The sequence below is a fragment of the Aquila chrysaetos genome, chromosome 3 (genome assembly GCF_900496995.4).
Source record: "Aquila chrysaetos chrysaetos chromosome 3, bAquChr1.4, whole genome shotgun sequence".
Classification (NCBI taxonomy): Eukaryota; Metazoa; Chordata; class Aves; order Accipitriformes; family Accipitridae; genus Aquila; species Aquila chrysaetos.
This window is the reverse complement of record NC_044006.1, coordinates 20606255-20624040: the sequence shown is the minus strand read 5'-3', so window position 1 is coordinate 20624040 and position 17786 is coordinate 20606255. Positions and strand designations below refer to the sequence as shown.

The 17786-nt window shown below is 41.8% G+C and overlaps 1 protein-coding gene across 4 annotated transcripts in view; it reads right to left on the bottom strand.

The window, feature by feature from the left end:
• Positions 1–16070, bottom strand: part of DCLK3 (doublecortin like kinase 3) — a 31463-nt gene extending 15393 nt beyond the window's left edge. For 2 of the 4 annotated variants that reach the window (XM_030009835.2, XM_030009836.2), the window contains exons 1-2: positions 15926–16070; positions 361–2249 (exon numbers count right to left, since the gene is read on the bottom strand). In XM_030009835.2, coding sequence (XP_029865695.1) covers positions 361–2249; positions 15926–15995 — 1959 coding nt within the window. In that variant the 5' untranslated portion in view covers positions 15996–16070. Of the gene's footprint in view, positions 1–360; positions 2250–6799; positions 6820–15220; positions 15241–15925 lie in introns of those variants that run through there. The other 2 variants (XM_030009837.2, XM_030009838.2) reach the window with 2 other exon arrangements.
• Between the last annotated feature and the right edge of the window lie 1716 nt (positions 16071–17786).

Genomic DNA, 17786 nt, shown 5'->3' with positions numbered 1-17786 from the left:
GATGCCTTGTGATACAGTGCATGCTTCATGCAAAAAAATTCATCCTTGCATCCCTAAAAGTCAGATGCTAAGTAACAGGCCTGATTTCCAGAAAAATACAAATGCTCACTACCCCTCAAAGCCAGGTCATTTTAATTTGAATTTCTATCTGCAAGCACTGCTATCTGCAATGCACAGCAGATGTACATGAAGTAAACTGTAATGGTAATTTCACTTCAAAATTGTACCCATTTTCCTAAACAGTCCTGCCACAGCACATTATCTCTGCACAGTATTTGCTTAAAAATATTCAAAGATCCATAACTAAAAGAAAAATAAATTCAGCTCCTGCAGATATGCAATGTGTTTGCTAATACTTACCAAAAGATTCTCTGGTTTGAGGTCCCTGTGGACAATGTTCTTGCTGTGGATATAAACCAGTGCTTCACACAGGTCAGTGATCATGACAGCAGCATCATGTTCTGTGAACTTCACACTTTCTATGATTGCATCAAATAAGTCCCCTCCTGGGACATACTCTAGGATTAGGTAGATCTCAGCTTCTGTCTCATACACTTCAATTAAGCTTACTATATTGGGATGAGAGAGACTCCTAATGATCAGAATTTCACTTTCCATCATGTCCTCTTTCCCCTTCAGCTTGGATTTATCAACAATTTTCATAGCATAGATCTGATTGGAGTCACAGTGCCGACATTCCTTCACCACTGCAAAGTTCCCATCCCCGATAGTTCTGCCAATCTCATAGTGTTTTTCCACATCAGTTCTGTTTTTAATGGCATGCCTCCGGCTTGTGTTTTCCAGTCCCTGAGCCCTGTTTTCTTCTTTATTCACTCTGCGCTCCCCTGTTTTTTCTCGTCGCATCAAGTCACTCTCTCTACGCATGATATTCCCCTCTCTTCTGGCACCCTCCTCTTTAGCCCTTTGTCCCTCTCTGCCCTCCCTATGTGTTTTAGATGGTTTCTCAGCATCCCTCAGAGTGTCTTTCTTTAGCCAACCACTTTGGTTCATTACACAGCTACTTCCATCCTCTTCCTTTGTTTCATGAGTTAGCTGCAGCCCTTCTAGAGCATTCTTCTTGATTTTTACTACTTCCTTCCCATGGTTTTCATGTTTCTCCACATCCCTTTCCTTCTCAATGCTCCTTTTTTGCTTCTCCAGCCCTTCATTAATATTCCTATGTAGGGACTTCCATGTCCTCCTACAGCCATTATCTTTCCAACCAACTTCCTCACCTTCCAGACAAGTTTCTGAAGATTTTCGGCAATTCCTGATCTTTGCATTTCTTTCTACATGGTACCTCTGACATGCACCTGTGTTCAGGTCTCTGTTCTCAAACGAGACCTCAGCCTGCCTTTCCCTTTGTAACTTTTGTCTGGCCTGCCTTTCCTGTTCGCACTTCTCACACCTCACCACCTCCTCTGAACTCTCTTCTAATCCCTCCTCAGGACTCCTCTCATGGTTAAGGTACCTATCGCTTTCTCGGGTTTTTCTAGAAGGCTTCACTCCTTGCTCACTACCCCAGCTCTCTCTAGTCCACTTTTTTTTGATTCTCATTTTTTCTTCTTGCTTTGTCTTGGCTTGACTTTTTCCTTCATGTCCAACTACCAGTTTGGGAGACATGTCTTCACTGCAGTTCTTGGTAATTTCTGTCTCATCAAAGCCACTGTCCACTTTTGAAGCCTTGTCATACAGCCTGCTCTTCAGTTTTTGGGACTGCTCCTCATTCTCCTGAATGGCAGCACTGGCAGCATATGGATTTTCAGGATAAAGTTCTTGTAATACCACCTCCAGGTTCTTCAAAGTGAGGGGCTCCCTCCCCATGGCTATGAATGCATCACCTTCCCTGAAGAAGTCAGAAACGCTTCGGATTTCTCTGCCTCTCAGATTGTAAAGCTTTCTCACACGGTCATTCTTCCAGCGTGGAAATCCCAGAGCTTCTGATATGTCAGCCATCAGCTGTTCAAAGGTCTGAACCGATCTCCTGTTGAGAAGCAAGGTTATCCTTCTGAGTGTGTGTCCGCCAGGTTTCACCACTGTAATAATCCTTGGCTTCACAGGGCTGTGTTCTGAATGTATCGTGTGAAAACTATTACGGGGATTAAAAAATGGGGACCTATGAGTGCTTTCACTCAAACATGGTTTTCCATAGTTTCCACGACCAACAGGAGGACAAGTCCCTTGTAGTTTCCTCTCTTTTACTTTTGAGCTTGCATTGTGTAACGAATGGCCAAACAAGCCTCGGCGTCCTAAAGCAAAAAAAGAGCAGGCATATTATTCATTTTGCATCATCAGATCTTTCTGATGTGCTACATATCACTGTAAGTGACCTCAGAGAGTAAGGGTAGGTGCATTCAATGCTTATAAAGAACTTTAAATGCCACTAAGGAGTAACTCCACATACACGCAACTACAAATATTTTCAAGTTTGTGAGAAAATGTAAATGCACTTTGTGACAGAGAAATGGTATTAAAAAAATAATAATACTGGAAACAAATAGATCCTTCTCCTAAATCCTCCCATCTTCCAGACATCCTCAAAAAAAAAAAAAAAAAAAAAAAAAAAAGGAGTTACTCGTGCCAGGATTGCATCCAGATTGTTTAGCATTCTCTTATGAATCTACCTACCATGAACTCTTTCAATTCCTTTCTGAACCCAATTACAATTTTGGCTTCTGTAAACCCTGTGGCAACAAGTTCCACAATTACATTGAATTAAGTAAAAGAAACTAATTGCTTCTGTTTTAAAATTGCTACCAGATGGCTATGTGTGTGCAACCTTATATTCTTATAATTATCTCCTCTTCACTTTCCCTGGACCATTCATTTAGTTTCTAGACTTCTATAACAAATTAAGTAAATGAGATTCTTTTTAAAATGCATTACTTTAGCTACAATTTCACAGCAATTTTGTATTACATTTAAAAGTAATGTAATTTAATTTTTTCCCTTAAAGAAAGGCTATCTTAGTTTTGTTTGATAATTGGGATCCTAGTTTTCCAATATTTTGGTTTGACTTTTCTTTTCTAAAAATTATGTAAAATCAAAGTCCTTTATATCCTCTACGCACATTAACAATTTTCCCTCCAATATTTCATCTTAGAACACCAACCAAAGAAAACAGCACCATTTGTTACATGTAATTCTGAAAAGGAAGAACTGAAAACAAAACACGTGGCTAGGGACAAACCAAGCTATAACATAATTCACTGTCTATAAACACAACACTAACCTAAGAATAAAAATGTCCCCTTAAAGTACTCCGATTTCTTCTACTTATTAAGATTAAAACTTGATTACAATGCAAGTCTTTTCAGCATCAAGAAAAAAAACTTTCAGAATGAGATCACAGAGCGTTTCCAACTCCATTTAATAGTCTTGCAGTTCAGTTGGGAACAAACATTCAATATGCATGAACTAACAGGACCAATCCAAAAGAAAGCAGCCAAAATGATTACCAAACCATTACAAGGAAATTCCCAGACACAAATGGCTTATCTCCCAGAGAATCCCACCCATTTTCATACATTACTATGATTACATAGTCAAAGTACAGTGGACAAATCCACAAAGGAAAATCTGTGCATATGAGCGTTCCTCCTGGTGCTGGGGTTAACACACTTGTTCAAGAGTTCTGGCAAGCTTAAGCCTACTACATTTTGGTTTTCAACTGCTGAAAAGCCATTTTCAGTATTTCCAGCTATGTATTTTTATTTGTCCTTTTCATCAAGGCATAATAGAATGAAGAGGAAATGTGCCTCCTCACCTAGAACAACAAACAAAAGGGAAAACTACAGTAAGTGCTGCAGCATTCACTCGCTTTGCCTCAAAAATAGCATATCCAAAAGGCCAGGGGTTGAGTGGGGAAAGCTCACGAGGAGACACTGCTACAGACCTCCACTCTGCTGTTGACTTTGTTCAATGTACGATGATGGACACTTCTTAGCTGTAATACTCTCACCAGCTAAGTGCTGTGTGCCCCCCAGCATGTCCCTTACCTCTTGGCTTCATTTTCTTCCTCTGCCAAATGAGGTAGCCACTTCTTCTCCAAATAAATATTACAAAGAAGCCCAGCTGCCAGCTCGCTGACTGAAGACATAAGCATTATATAAGAGCTACGTGTGACTAATGCTTGGTGGTTGTACAAGTTATTTCTGTCTTAATTCTGCTTTTTAAGGATGATCTCTTGTTATCAAAAGATGACTACATATGTGCTAGTGATTTTTCAGTAATCAGATATTTACATTCCACCCAGAATAAAGCCTACTGTGAATGGGGAAAATAAAAAAAAATAAAAGAAAAAAAATCAGATGTAATAACAGTTCTCTGAAATCTAATTCAACTCCAGAACATGTTGGTTACCAGGAACTGCCGAAGCTCTGAATTTAATCAACATTTCCAGATTCTTGCGTACCCACTGTCATCAAAGCATTATCTTGCTTATGAGAACAGCGTGTGACATTTTTACTGCTTATAATCTTGGTACAACATAAAATCAATTCTGCACTAATAATGACTTTTCCCACGGATTATGTTTCTTCCAGCTATGCTGCTATTATCACACCTTTCTATAAACCATTCATTTTAAGTGCCTGGCTGCACTGTTGGTTGGTTCAATTACCCAAACATTAATTATGTTTCCTTTCTTCACTAAATCTGCTAGGCTTTAAACAGAAACCAAGTTTATTTTTTAATTCTATAACTAATGGAATAAGAGCAGTTTTATGTAATTACTAAGAACAATCCAGGAATGTGTTTTTGTGCTTTTTAAACTGGCTTCATTCCTAGCCAAAACCAGTTTGACACAAGCCACAAGTTTATATATAATTATTTTAGGAATAGGAATAATACTGCATATTTTTCTAAGATGAAAAAGAAAGTGTGAATGCTTAAATCAATGCATAAAGGAATCTCCTATGTTTTCTGAGAAAAGGTGAAGTGTCAAATTTTTCAAAGTCGTGGTCACAATAACTATATATTACATAAAATAAAAAATTAATTTAAATTGGCTATTTCAATCATAATTTCTGATATTTTCCAGTTATGCTATATTTATTTTAACTGATACACAGGGAGCAAGCCTCAATCTGTCAGGAAAGCGCACACACTTAAAGCAGTAACAAGCATTTCTAGAAAGCCTTCAAAGGTCACACACATACACAAGTTCTATAGCTACAATTTATATTGCTTCAAAATCTTGTTTCCATATTTATATGCAAGTGGGAGAGGGAGGAAGAGGGAGGTGGGATCAGAAAAACACTTCAATGAGTCTGAGTACTGGCAAATTATACAGCAGAGAATAAAATGTGTTTTTTCTCTTACTGTTTTACTCAGAGCTAATGGTTATCAAATATACCTATTTCTTATAAATGTTAATATGGATGGATGCATGCATCTGTCTATTTTTATCCATATACACATCTATCTAGATATGCTTGTGTATCACCACGTATCAATATATAGGATGATGAAAAAGATTAAGAAGGCAGAAAACTGTAGGGGAGCAGCATAGCCGAGGAGGCTGCTGAGGACTGTTGCTGTGGAAGGGCAGGGGTAAGGCAGCACAGCTGGTCAAGGGTACCATGCATGCCACCTAAGCTGTGCATATGGGCACAGAGAAAAGAAAACTGGGACTCACAGAGCAATACAGAGCTCCAGATGATGAAGACATGACAGTCTTGTAGGGTAAACAATCACACCAAGTCCCTAGAGAAGCAGGGAGGATGGGATGAACAGGGATTTAGGAGCTTGAACAGGCAGCAGGAACAAGAAGTTTAGCACCTACTGACCAGAGCACAGGTGCTCCCTGGAGAGAAAATGATTGCTGCAGGGAGCACAACTTCTGTGGTTCATTTTTTAAAAGCCAATTCACAAACCATTTGTGATAGTCACAGCCAATCCCACTGAGAGGGGGAGAAGGCATAGGGGGGAAACCACAAAAATTCCTCTAGAAGACCTTTCCTTATAGGGTTTTGGCTCATACTCTGCACCTGGAGTAAAATAAAGTGAGTTCAGAAGCTCTGAATAACATCTATATACAGAGCTTCAACCAATCTATATCTTAAGGAATTGCCTGGCTACACGCCCTACAGCAGCAGAGTAACGGAGCTTGCCAGAGGTCACATATTCTTGCAATTAAAAATGTATTGCTGCCATTTGTCCTTCAAAACTTACCCCTTTCCTTGACCAGTCTACAAGGTTTTGTTCATTAATTAAAGTTATTTCCATTCATCTTGCATTCCTTCTTGGCTCTCCTGCTTGAGATCACAGTTTCAGTAATTAACTGAATGGTTTACCCAGCAGCTAATTCTGTTATCAAGTCACAGGCTGCAGTAGAATTAAATTTTTTACGAGTATTACAACACAATTTAAAACAGAAGGCAACACTGAAATAAGATCTAGTTATGGCATTGCTTCCTGTGAATATGATGATGTTATTTAAGCCCTGCAATTTCTTTAGAGGGCCTTGGATCAATATGAAAACCTCCACTTACAAAAGCAACCGTGAAAACTCCCCAAAACATTAGCAGCATTCTTCACACAAGTAAAGTTGCACACGACAGAAACTGTGTATCTGGGAGTCATTTTAATATATTGATCCCAATATAGCATAAACGAAATACTGTTTCAAATGGGAAGGGAAAGAACAGCACTAAAAAGATCTGGTTTTTCCTTAAGCCCCAGCAATTTCTGCTGAGGCCATGCAAAACAAAGACCATAGGTTAAAAAAAAAATTAATCTTAATTGGAGCCCAAAACATTTAATTCTTGTCAAAGTATCAACAAGTATCTTAAAGTACTTGAGGATGAAGAACATCTCTGGCCTTTAACACAGAGCAACCAAGTATGTAGTTCACACAGGTTACCAGTGTGCGTCAGCAGTCGGCTCCAGGATGCAATCTAAGTCCTCTAGAAGCGTGCAATCTTGATCTCCTCTTCTTGCTGTAAATTATTAAATGTTGCAACTTGCAGGGCTAGTGCACACTGTTAGTGCCCAAGACTGAAGTAGTAGTATGACAAGTCTCAATGTACTAAATTAGTTACATGGAAACAAAACATGATCACAGGCATCCTTTTACCGCAAGTAAATTTTGCATGGGTATTATTTACAGCCCTACTGTTGGAAATGCTACTGGTGAATTTTTCTCTAAAGAGCCATAGCTGTAGCACTCACTCTTGCCTTCCCTCCTGTTCAACCTTACCTCCCCGCCATGCTTTACAGCATTTTAGGGCAGAGATTTTGGTTGAGTCAGGACTGGTGGTTATTTCAGCAACAACAAAAGGCAGTCACACTGTGTCAGTTTTATCCAGATAAAATCCTGAGTAGAAAAAGAAAATCAAATTTCACAAGGACTGGATCAAGACAGTGTCAAACATAGCAGGACAGGCCCTGCCAGTTCCAGCCTGAGCAAGTTCCAACGGCTCACACAGCTCAGAGGTATGGTGGACCTCGAGGACCCCAGCATGCTTCAAGCCAAGCTTCAAAAATGTCTTTTCCCCTGTAATAGCTACTTCAGTAACTGCTAGAGGAGGGTCAAGCACCAGAACTGAGAATACAGTTTGTCTCTCTGTCCTCTTGGCAATCCCATGGTGCTCCTCTGTGTAGAAGCTGTTTAATTCAGACAAAAGCAGACAGAGCAGATCACAAGGGAAAGGAACATCTGAAAATGGGGCATTCAGAGGTATTATGCAAGCCATTTTGGTGGGAAGTCAGTGTCTGGCTGCTTTCAAAAACCCCACCAGCTATCAGGCCGAGACAGTAATGTTAATTAGAAAAAGTGGAAGTTGAGCAGTTGAATCAAAAGTTTGGGACTGAGTAAACGTGGCTGGGCATCTCACACAGAGACTGAGAGTCAACAGGGAAACTGAGGAGACTGGAAATGGCATGTCAGAAGGGAGACTGGAAGAAAACACGGAGCACAGGAATTTTGCTACCAAAGGAAACTAAGACTATAGACAAACATATAGAGACAGATAAACAGGACTAGGGAGAAGGGGGTCACTCTGCCCTCCCACGTGTTATGGAAGACAAACTGGCCCAGCAAAAAGACAGGATTAGAAATTTCTTATAAAACAGGGTATGGCAAAGGGATTAAAATGGAAGCTGATTGGGGAAATGCCAAGGAGAGACACGATGCAGTAGGAGCTGGGAGAGGGAGCTGGAACTTGCAGGGAGAGACGAGGAGGCCTGCACATAGGAGAGGGAACTGGAAGGGGCATTGCTCTTCTGGTATCACTGTCCAGAAGCCAGCCAGCGTGTAGCAGGGCCAGACACTGAAACTGAAGAAGGAAACCTAGTGAAGAATTGGACTGGGAGGATAAGAGAAAAGAAGGTATAAGAGGTACTGGGACAGACTGCAGGGAATGGAGTAAATAGGGCCATAGTTAGACATTGTCTGACAGTAATTCCTATGAACTTTGACACTGGCTGATAGCAATTTCTATGAACTTTGCTGACACAGTGGAAGCAGATGGAGACTGTAATAGGGAAGCAGTAAAATGTGAGGGTGAGAATAAGAGCAAGTGGGGAAGTCAGGCTGGATGTTGAACTTAGGCAAAGGGATGGGACTGGGAGCCAGCAACAAAACTGTCTTCACATGGTCTGCTCCTTTGCAGTTTTTTGCAAAGGACATCTACCTGCTTTTGTTGCCACTTACCATATTACTTCCACCTGATTTTTTTTTTTTTATTATTTTATTTTTTTAAGTACAGGAAAAACAACATGCACACAAACAGGTGACTACATAAAGAGAACACTACCAAGGTCATCATTAAGACAGGACAAAATTAAAGCTCTCAGCATGACTTGAATTCACCTCCTCTTGCATACAAGATAGTTTAGAAGGGCATACAGTTTTTCCTATGTCTACTCCAGGGTACAGTGGATGCTCCTTTATAGATAAACTGGAATCAGGACTGTGCCCTAAAAAAAAATCTGTAATTAGAAGAGCTGAAAAGTGTGTAGTGAAAGAATACAGGAAGAATAGTTTCTCTGCATAAGGCAGTGCAGCCCTGAGGAACTGGATTTTCTCTCAACCAGTTCCATAGAGTTTCAAAGCAATGGACTTAATCTAGATTTCTCAGAGAGGATTACATTCTAGTGGCCAAAGCAACATCCTGAGACCTGATCTGCAAACCTGCTCAGCACTCACATCTGCAAGAGAATATACTGGAAGAGGTACTTCAGATGCAAGGTAATATGACACAACACATAGATAATGCTGTCATCCCTAAATTCATCTCAAGTTGCATTCTTCCCCTTTAAATTAAAGTACTTTTTACTTTATTTTTTGCACCTTGACTCCCACTGAACACTGTTCATGCCCTCTCTTTATAGGTATCACAGAGATGCTAATCCATGTTTGTTGCTGTAGCAATAACCACGACAGAAAAGCCCACAAGTTAATAAGCCTGTATTAACAGCAGGGTTCAAAAAGCATGCAGTGAAAGGCATGAACAGCCAGGGTAAACAGTAAGTAGATGCTCATTAGGTAAGCTTTGTCCATCACATACACTGATGGAGCCAGAGACCCTGGGGAAAAAACAGCAGCATCTGATAGTGTAATTAATGTTTATATCTTAATGCACAGGAACACAGGTTGCGGGGACAGTGCTACTAATCAATAGTCATAAAGGCTTGACTTTGTAACCTGAACAATGTTAGATTTTAAGTAACTGGCCTCGTAGAAATAAATTTTTTTAATACATTGAACAAACTGTATGTGTTCAGAAGACATTTAACAGTAAGGCAGTTGTAGAATATACTATGCAAGAAAATATTACTGTGAATAATATGGTATTATAACAATGGTTTACTAAACCAAATAAAATAAGCACAATCTAAGTATTTTTAGAAGACCAAAGTGTATTTTATCCAATTATGTTAACAAAGTAACTCATCATGGTATTTGCACAAATTCTTATCTGCATTAGCTACTGGTGCAGAAGGAAAACAAAACCATGTTCAGTATTACAAATGCCGTTTATCAGCCAGAATCTTTCAAGAACAGTTTTAATACTGTCACAATGGGGAAAAAAAGGCGGGGGGGGGGGGGGGGGAGAATGTGATCAGTGTAATTCTGTAACATCATTTCTGCTACCCTAATGGGCATTTCCAGTCACACTCATGCCAGCACATTCATGACATCCATGTCCAATTTGCACTAGTGTAATGGAGATCAATCGCTGACCTAGTCTAACAAAATTTGTAGAAAACTAAAATCACTTAGCAGCTCAGGCAGTATTCTAAGTTCACCGAAGAAAAACTAATTTGGGCTTATCTACAAAAAGGAAAACACCACCAGAATAATATCTCTATCTCATAAATATACAGTTCTAGCCCTAAAAGATCCTATAAAATCAGTATGACGGAATTCCAAGCTCATTATCTTTCACAACTTCACATCAAGCGTGCTTAAGTTTGCATGGAATATTATTTTTCCTTTAACTGTCAGCCCTGCAAACTCAGCTGTGTGTCAAGTTGGGTTCCTTCTGTCCCGCACGTCACCAACAGAACTGAAGTTTCTCCCGGCCAAACATGTCTGGTCCCATTAAGTGAGTGCCAGTCAGCTGCAAGGAAAGAAAATGTCCTTAGTGGCTACTCCTACAGTGCAAGAGTATGGGAGACACACACCTTTATACCCACTCCCTACCCTCATAAGGACAGGCAAGACGACTTCAAAACTTTACATCATACACCATATCTTCAACATATCTGCTTTTTATTTTAAGAATAAAATAAACATCCATTATGTCATGCAAACTGGAAACTAGAGATCTCCAAATCTTTCAATCCCATAAAAGTCCATTCTCATTCCTCCCCAGTCTTTCACTCTAGAAAGAAATAAGAAGGGACTCTATTCCATTCTCCTTACCCACTTCTCTTACTCCTTTTTCACTGCCAATTTTGGGACATAGACCCCTGAGTTTATGGGAGATCCTAGAGGGCAAAGAGTACCAGAGCAGCTAAAAAGCAGGCAGATGTTGTAGCAAAGGAGTTCCTAAGATGGGAAGGATGATCTGGAGGCACAGCCTGGGGGGAAAACCTTGCAGCTGGCTGGATGTCAGCACAGGGAGGGAACCTGAGGGATGTCCACATTGGATCCCTTGCTATGGCTGGATAAGCTCTGGATTTTTTCCATTCTGAGGATGGATGGTGCCTCTGTGTCACCCCCAGCCCCACTGTGGGTGCCATCGTGCAGTGAAATGCATGTAGGAGGCTCAGCATGCAGCAACATGTGACCGTATTTACTGTATGAGAACCACAAGGGATAAATGACATTTAGCAGCCACCTTTCCTTCTTTCTCCTCAAAGAAGATAAACTCAGGGTTTTCCTGGCCACCCCCTCCCCCCACCTTCTCCTTCACTAAATGTTCAGAGCCCCTTTGCAGCCTGCTCTGGCCCTCTCCTGTCCAGCTCCCCCCGGGATGGAGCAGCAGGGTCCAGTCTTAGCTCTCTCAGTCTTACGCTCCCTTTTCCAACCTGACAGCAGCGGTTGGGCAAAAATTACCTTCCCAGGCACTCACCTCCCTCCCCTGCAGGCCCACAGCCACCCCACTGTACGGTTTAAGATTTTCTAAATCAAGACATTTGTAATTAAAAAATAAAATATTTACAGCAAACACAGATGGCTATTACCATGTGTTAGTGTTAAACTGAGCTGAATCACCCCCAGAGCAGCAGATGAAGGTAAAGATTTCATGTAGTCTGGTAATGAGTCACAAGTGTCATCATTTTTACTTTTTTTTTTTTTTGAGAAGAACCCCACTTTCATTATCTTCTTTCTGACATTTTAAGGGTAGCAAATTAAAAAGTGAGCATAAAGAAAGCCCTTTAAAGAAGTATACAGATGCAGACTCTGTAAAGACCAAGTGAAATGTAAGACTGCACGTGAAATGAATCAGTGCCTTTGGAGGTGTGAGGCTCAGTCTAAGTTGTTACCCTGCATAAAACCAAAAAAAGAATATTATGAAACTGCTCATTTATTTCATTTCTTTCAAATATGACAGGCTGTGTATTTTATTGGGAACAGCCATGGCTGCTTTCTGCAGTTTGACAGCTTTAGGGTCTGCCCCAGTAACCAGGGAAGTGAACTCTGCAGTCCAGGACCTTCCATCAAGAATCTTTCAGGAGAGGGACAGAACTGACAGAGGGAAACAAAAACATCTTACACAACTGCGATATTTGCCAGGATCCATCTGGCAAAGCCCTCCATGCGTTTCTTAAGGCTCAGTGTATGGGGGGTTTCACTTTCACATTGATGCTTTTGACTCCTGAACTACCATATATTTCAAATTAATTATTCATGTTTCACCACAAAGTAAGCTTTCACTGCTTTTAATCCTGTTAGCCAACATTACCTCAGTCAAAGGAGCAGGATTCTGTTTCTTCTTGTGGGAGATTTTATTTGCATTGCTTCCTAAATCTCAACTTGATGACTAATTGGTTGCAACTGAGCAAACCCAGTGAAAATAAGAGAGCTTGCAGAGGTGTCACTGAGGGTTTAATTATGCTTTCAGATCCTTTATTACCAATAACCTTGTTGCATAACTAAAGGAAAGACCCAGCCAGAGTCTGATTCTCCATCTGGTTTGCAAAAGGGGCAATTACCCAAAAGTTTGCTTTGGAAATTTAGCACATTTAAGAGAGGTTAACTTGCATATAAATGTAGAATTCCCAACCCTATTATTACAGAACCACTTTTTCAGAAGAGACTCATATATTAAAGTCAACATTGTAAAATAAATTGTTTTGCAGAACTTATAAAAGAAAATGAGCTTCTCAGGGAAAACTCTACACCAGTGCTAATTAGACTTAAAATCATGATGACAAGCAGAAAGATCAGGATTTTCACACCACCAGACATTTCTCAGCATTTCCACTAACTACATTATTTGGGGTGACAAGAAAACTAAAAAATTGGAGTATATGCGCAGGCTAGCAATGCTGAGTGGGAGATGGTGTTTTTTAGAATGATTACTGAGAGCTTCTTCTAAGAATATATGACATAAATAATTGTTTTGCATTCTTACAGTAATTAGACACAGTAAACTATACTAGCGACAGAAGGAAGAGGTAAATGTGCCTGGCTTTCTTTTACAGTGAAGGCAAACTACTGCTAGGTAAGATGAACAATTTGCAAGCATTACCAAAACTCCAAATTTACATTAGAACCAATCGAGCCAGTAGCTCCCCATGCTTTTTTCATTGTTTCCAGTATCTGGTGAACACTCCAAAAGGACAGACCCTGTACCCTGAAAATGAAAAAAAAAAAAAAAAACCTGGAAAATGGTATACTGTTAAGAAGTGTCACATTCACTTTTCAACTACTACATTTTCAGCTCTGATCCAAGTTGCACTGAAGCTAATTAAAAGTCACATTACCTTCAGTGAGGTCTGGATCAGATCTAACTCAGGCTGCTGAAGCCACCATAATGTTCTGATACTAATTATATGCAAAAGAAAATCTATATAATGCTGATTTCAAACGTTGTTAAATGTTTAGGAATCATCAAGTCAATGGAAAAGAAGAAAAGCAGTAACAGAAACCAACTCAGTTCACCCTAGAGCTCTTGGAAAAGTAGGAAGGACCACCAGCTTCCCTGATTTCTACAAAAGTATAGATGTTTCTGCAGAAAACAAACTAAGCTAAGTAATCTTAGAAATGGGGAAATGAATCCCACACAACTTCCCTTAGTCACCACATGCTGAAAGTCCCGCAGATGCCAAAATTGTGAAGCTCTACAGAACACGACTAGAAAAAGCAGCAGTGCAGACAGATACACAGCATATAGTGACACTACCAGATCAAGACACATTCAAAACTCAGGTTAGCATGCCCAAGGTAATTAACTTGAGCATAAAAAAAAAAACCAAAACAATAAAGACAAGGTAACTTTAGCACAGCTCAAATTCAGAGGCTTGAACAGCTGCCAATACCTTGAATTAAAACCAAGTTATCTTATCTTTGCTGACAGTTTAAGTCCAATTAACCCATTCAGGTTAATGAACCACAGATGGAGATTTACCAGAAGCTAGCTCTCAGCTGATGTGTCCTAACATCCTACAAAAATTTTCATGGAAAGAGTCATGCCATTTCAGGAGATCCACACCCATTACACTACAAGAAAACCTCTAATTCTGCAGGATCAGTTTTATCCAGAGAGCCGCAGGACAACTTCCTGAGATACAAAATGCAGCCACCTCTTGAGAAAAGCATGACAGAGTTGCTATAATAACTGCACTTCTACTACATGAAAGTAGCTGTAACATGTTTTGTAAGCTTGTTTTGACTTACTGACTGTTTTGGGACTCTGCTGGCTCCCAACATTTTAAAGAGTCAAAACTGCATTTAGACCATATAAAAATCACAAGAAGAATCAAGAGGAAAAAGGGGGGCTAAAGAAAAAGGAGACAAGGAGGTAGGAAGATAAAACTGTATGCAAACACGCATACAAATACATTTTAATTTCTACATAAAGCGAGTAGCAAAAGCATGCATAATGAACTGTCAGGTTTGGTGATAAACTCTGAGATTATCCCCTCACACAATCTAGGTTGCAAGCTAAAACGCTCAGAGGAAGAAGCCAGAATTTTGTTATACTGTTGCAAGCAGTTTTTTTGGGCTGTTTTTTTTAAAAAAGGAAGGGTTTCAGTACACAGGGTAGCAAAAGTTTCAGTTTATGGGGTTGTTTCCAAACACAGCCTCTAACAACCTGAAAACTGTTCCATTAGCTCAAACCAGTGGCCCATCCAGTCCTGCTGACATTGTGTACTGAATGTTCCCTGAGGAAGGCAGAAAATAATGCTTTGCAGTAAAAAGTTATGGAATAGTTTTCCTATAAATATCTGTTCTGCTATTAAATAGGAGCAAACATAACCGACATAACTACAGAAGGCAGGGGACACAAGGGTGCAATCAGCATTCTTCCCCAGAGAGGTTTGGCTACCACATGTCACAGCATCCCCATCTGACACAACAGCCCTCCCCACCCTTTGAGCCCCTGCCTGTAACCGGTGTAGCTCCAGCTGTAGCAGTTTCCGAGCTGAGGGAAAATTCACCACCCTTAAGTGTGCTTTAACACACAGTTGTGCAACAGCTTAAAATCTTTGCCTCACATGCCATTTACTTTTATGCAGAGCATCGGTGCTCTCTGAGCAGCCCACGAGCATTCATCCCAAGTGAACTATACTCACACCAACTATTAACAGTCCAAGTTACTTCTAATCATCAATTTTTATTGCAGTACAGATGACGCTGTGCGTGCCTTTCGGAATAGTAAACACTAACTTCACACTCAGACTTCAAAGCTTGCTCTCGTACCTCGCACACCTGCTGAGGTGGTCTCTCAGCCTGGGAAAAGGAGCATAGATAGCCTGACCCCCACCCACCACCCCTGTGGGAAGCAGCACAGACTCGCCCTCCAGCTAGTAGTAGCCTCTTGTTCCGCTTCCCAAAGGCTGTGCAACGAATCCACTTCATTAGTTTCCCCTGCGATACAACGCGGGGGTGGCTGGGGGGCTTCTCTTTGATCGAAAATACAAGTAATTGAAGGAGCACGGTGGAATAGCCACCCCAACTTCGCCCCCCCCCCCTTCTTTAAAGCCTTCCTTCCCTCCCTTCGATCCCACCGCCAAGCTGTGTCCCTCTCAAGCCCCCATTTCAAGCCCAAACGCCACCGAAAGCTCCCCTCCACCCCCATCCGCTCACCGCAACCCCACAGACACGCGAGGAGCCGGGGAGGAAGTTTCGCCCCCCCCTCCCGCCCCCAGCTCGTCCCCCTCCTCCCAAAATGACACACACACCCCCCAACCCCCCCCCCGCTAACCGGCGACCTGCCGGGCAGGGGTCCGGTGATGTGGCGCGGGGGCTGCCCCCCCCCCGGGAAGGGGGGGCGAGGGGGGATGGAGGGAAGGGGGCACTCACCCGCGCAGTGACCGTAGGGGCAGCAGGAGCCCGCCGCGGGGTGGAGCGGGGGCGGCGCGGCGGCCGGCATGCCGCGGAGGCTCGGCTGGGGCTGGGGGCTGCCCGCACCGCACCGCGCCGCACACCGCGGTCTCTCCGCGCCGCCTCCCGGCTGTGAGGGCAGCGAGAGGGAGGGGCGGCGCCGCGTAACGGTCACACCAACGGTCACACCTCCACACCCCTCCCCGGCGCAGGCGGGCGCGGAACGTTCCGCCCTCCCGGGGCAGCCCCGAGGGACGGCACCTCCCCGCCGCCATCTCCTCAGGCGGCAGCCCGCCCCCGGGCCCGCCCTCCAGCCCGCCTTTCCCCGAGCCCCCCTTCTGTCAGTTCCCAGCGGAGACGTCGTGTTCGGCCCCAGCCACTGAAGAGTCCCCGTTTCCCCCCTCAGCCGGACGCCCACCCACCCGGCACGGGAGTTTGTTATGTGGTGGGGCTTCACGCATCCCCGCGGCTGTTGGCGGGAGGCGAGGCACAGCTGCAATCCCGCTCATGAGTGCAGACACTTCTGCTGTAGCCCCTTGCAAGCCCAGTACTCTTGATAAATTATTCCATTTGGCTTGGATTAAAAAACACAAGTGCTAAGCGATGTAAATAAAGCGTACCTTGGACACGCAAACAACTGGTTGCCCGACGTCTTTGTAAAGTATGAGAAGGTGAGGAGCAAGGAGTTAATTTCATCTCCCCGTGCTGCAGCATCCAGGCCACCCATGGGATGCTGGCTACGCATGTGGCACAGGTAGTCAGGCAGGGTTGAAAAATACATGAGAGTGAAGCAATGAGCCACAAAGCTAATTTAAGGATTGTATAAGAAGAAGTTGGACCACTTACCGTACTGAGAAGGAGATGCAATTTGATAACAGCATGTACATACCTTCATAGGGGAAAATACAAGGAATTAAAAGGCCCTTTAATCTTGTAGAGGAAAAGAATAATGAGTCAATGTCTGGAAGCTTAAATCGGACAAATTCAGATTAGAAATGTTATTGATGGGAGCGAGTAAACATAGGCACAAATTACAGAGGGAAGCCATGTTTTCTTCTCTGGAAATCTCCAGATAAAACAAGATATCTCTGTGGAAAATATACTGTATCCCAATAGAAGTAGTTGGACTTACCACGGTGATAACTGGATAAAATTTAGTGGCCAGGGATACCTAGTAGGTTAGACTAAAAGACTTAGTGTTCCATCATTCTGGCCTCAAATTGTATGAGCAGGACAAAGCAGAACATGCTAAACATATCCCTTATACTCTGATTTCTGTCTTTTACTGAAAGTTTTGTCCAGCTGCCCCATTTAACTAACTTTTCTTCTATGATTTTACTTCCAAAGTATTTAATCATTTTTGAGGCAACACAGTCTGACACAAACACCTTTTTAAATTTAGATCTTGATCAATATTTATCCTGAAATGTATTTCACTGCACTCTTAAAGAGTTGAGTGTACAGACATGGACAGAAAGCTCAAATACCTTTTCTGGCTCTTTGACACAGAGCAGTTATATTTTGCTAGACTATCTAGTGAATGAAACCATGTAAAATAAAAGCATAGACATGAACTGTCACATAAACTAGTCAAAACCCAGGTTGTCAAAACCTGCAACACATTATAATACCAAGTTAGCAAGTTGCTATCTAAAAATGTAGCATAACTTCACTTTCATTTGAAATCTTCCAGTTTGTTTAAAATATCAAAAACTCTCTGATTCCATGTTTATTTTCACCTTACCCCATTGTCTAGAGCGTGTTAATCCTACAGTCATCATTATCTGTTTGCCCTGAGTATTGAAGTTATTTTCAAATAATAGGTTTTCAGGATTAGACC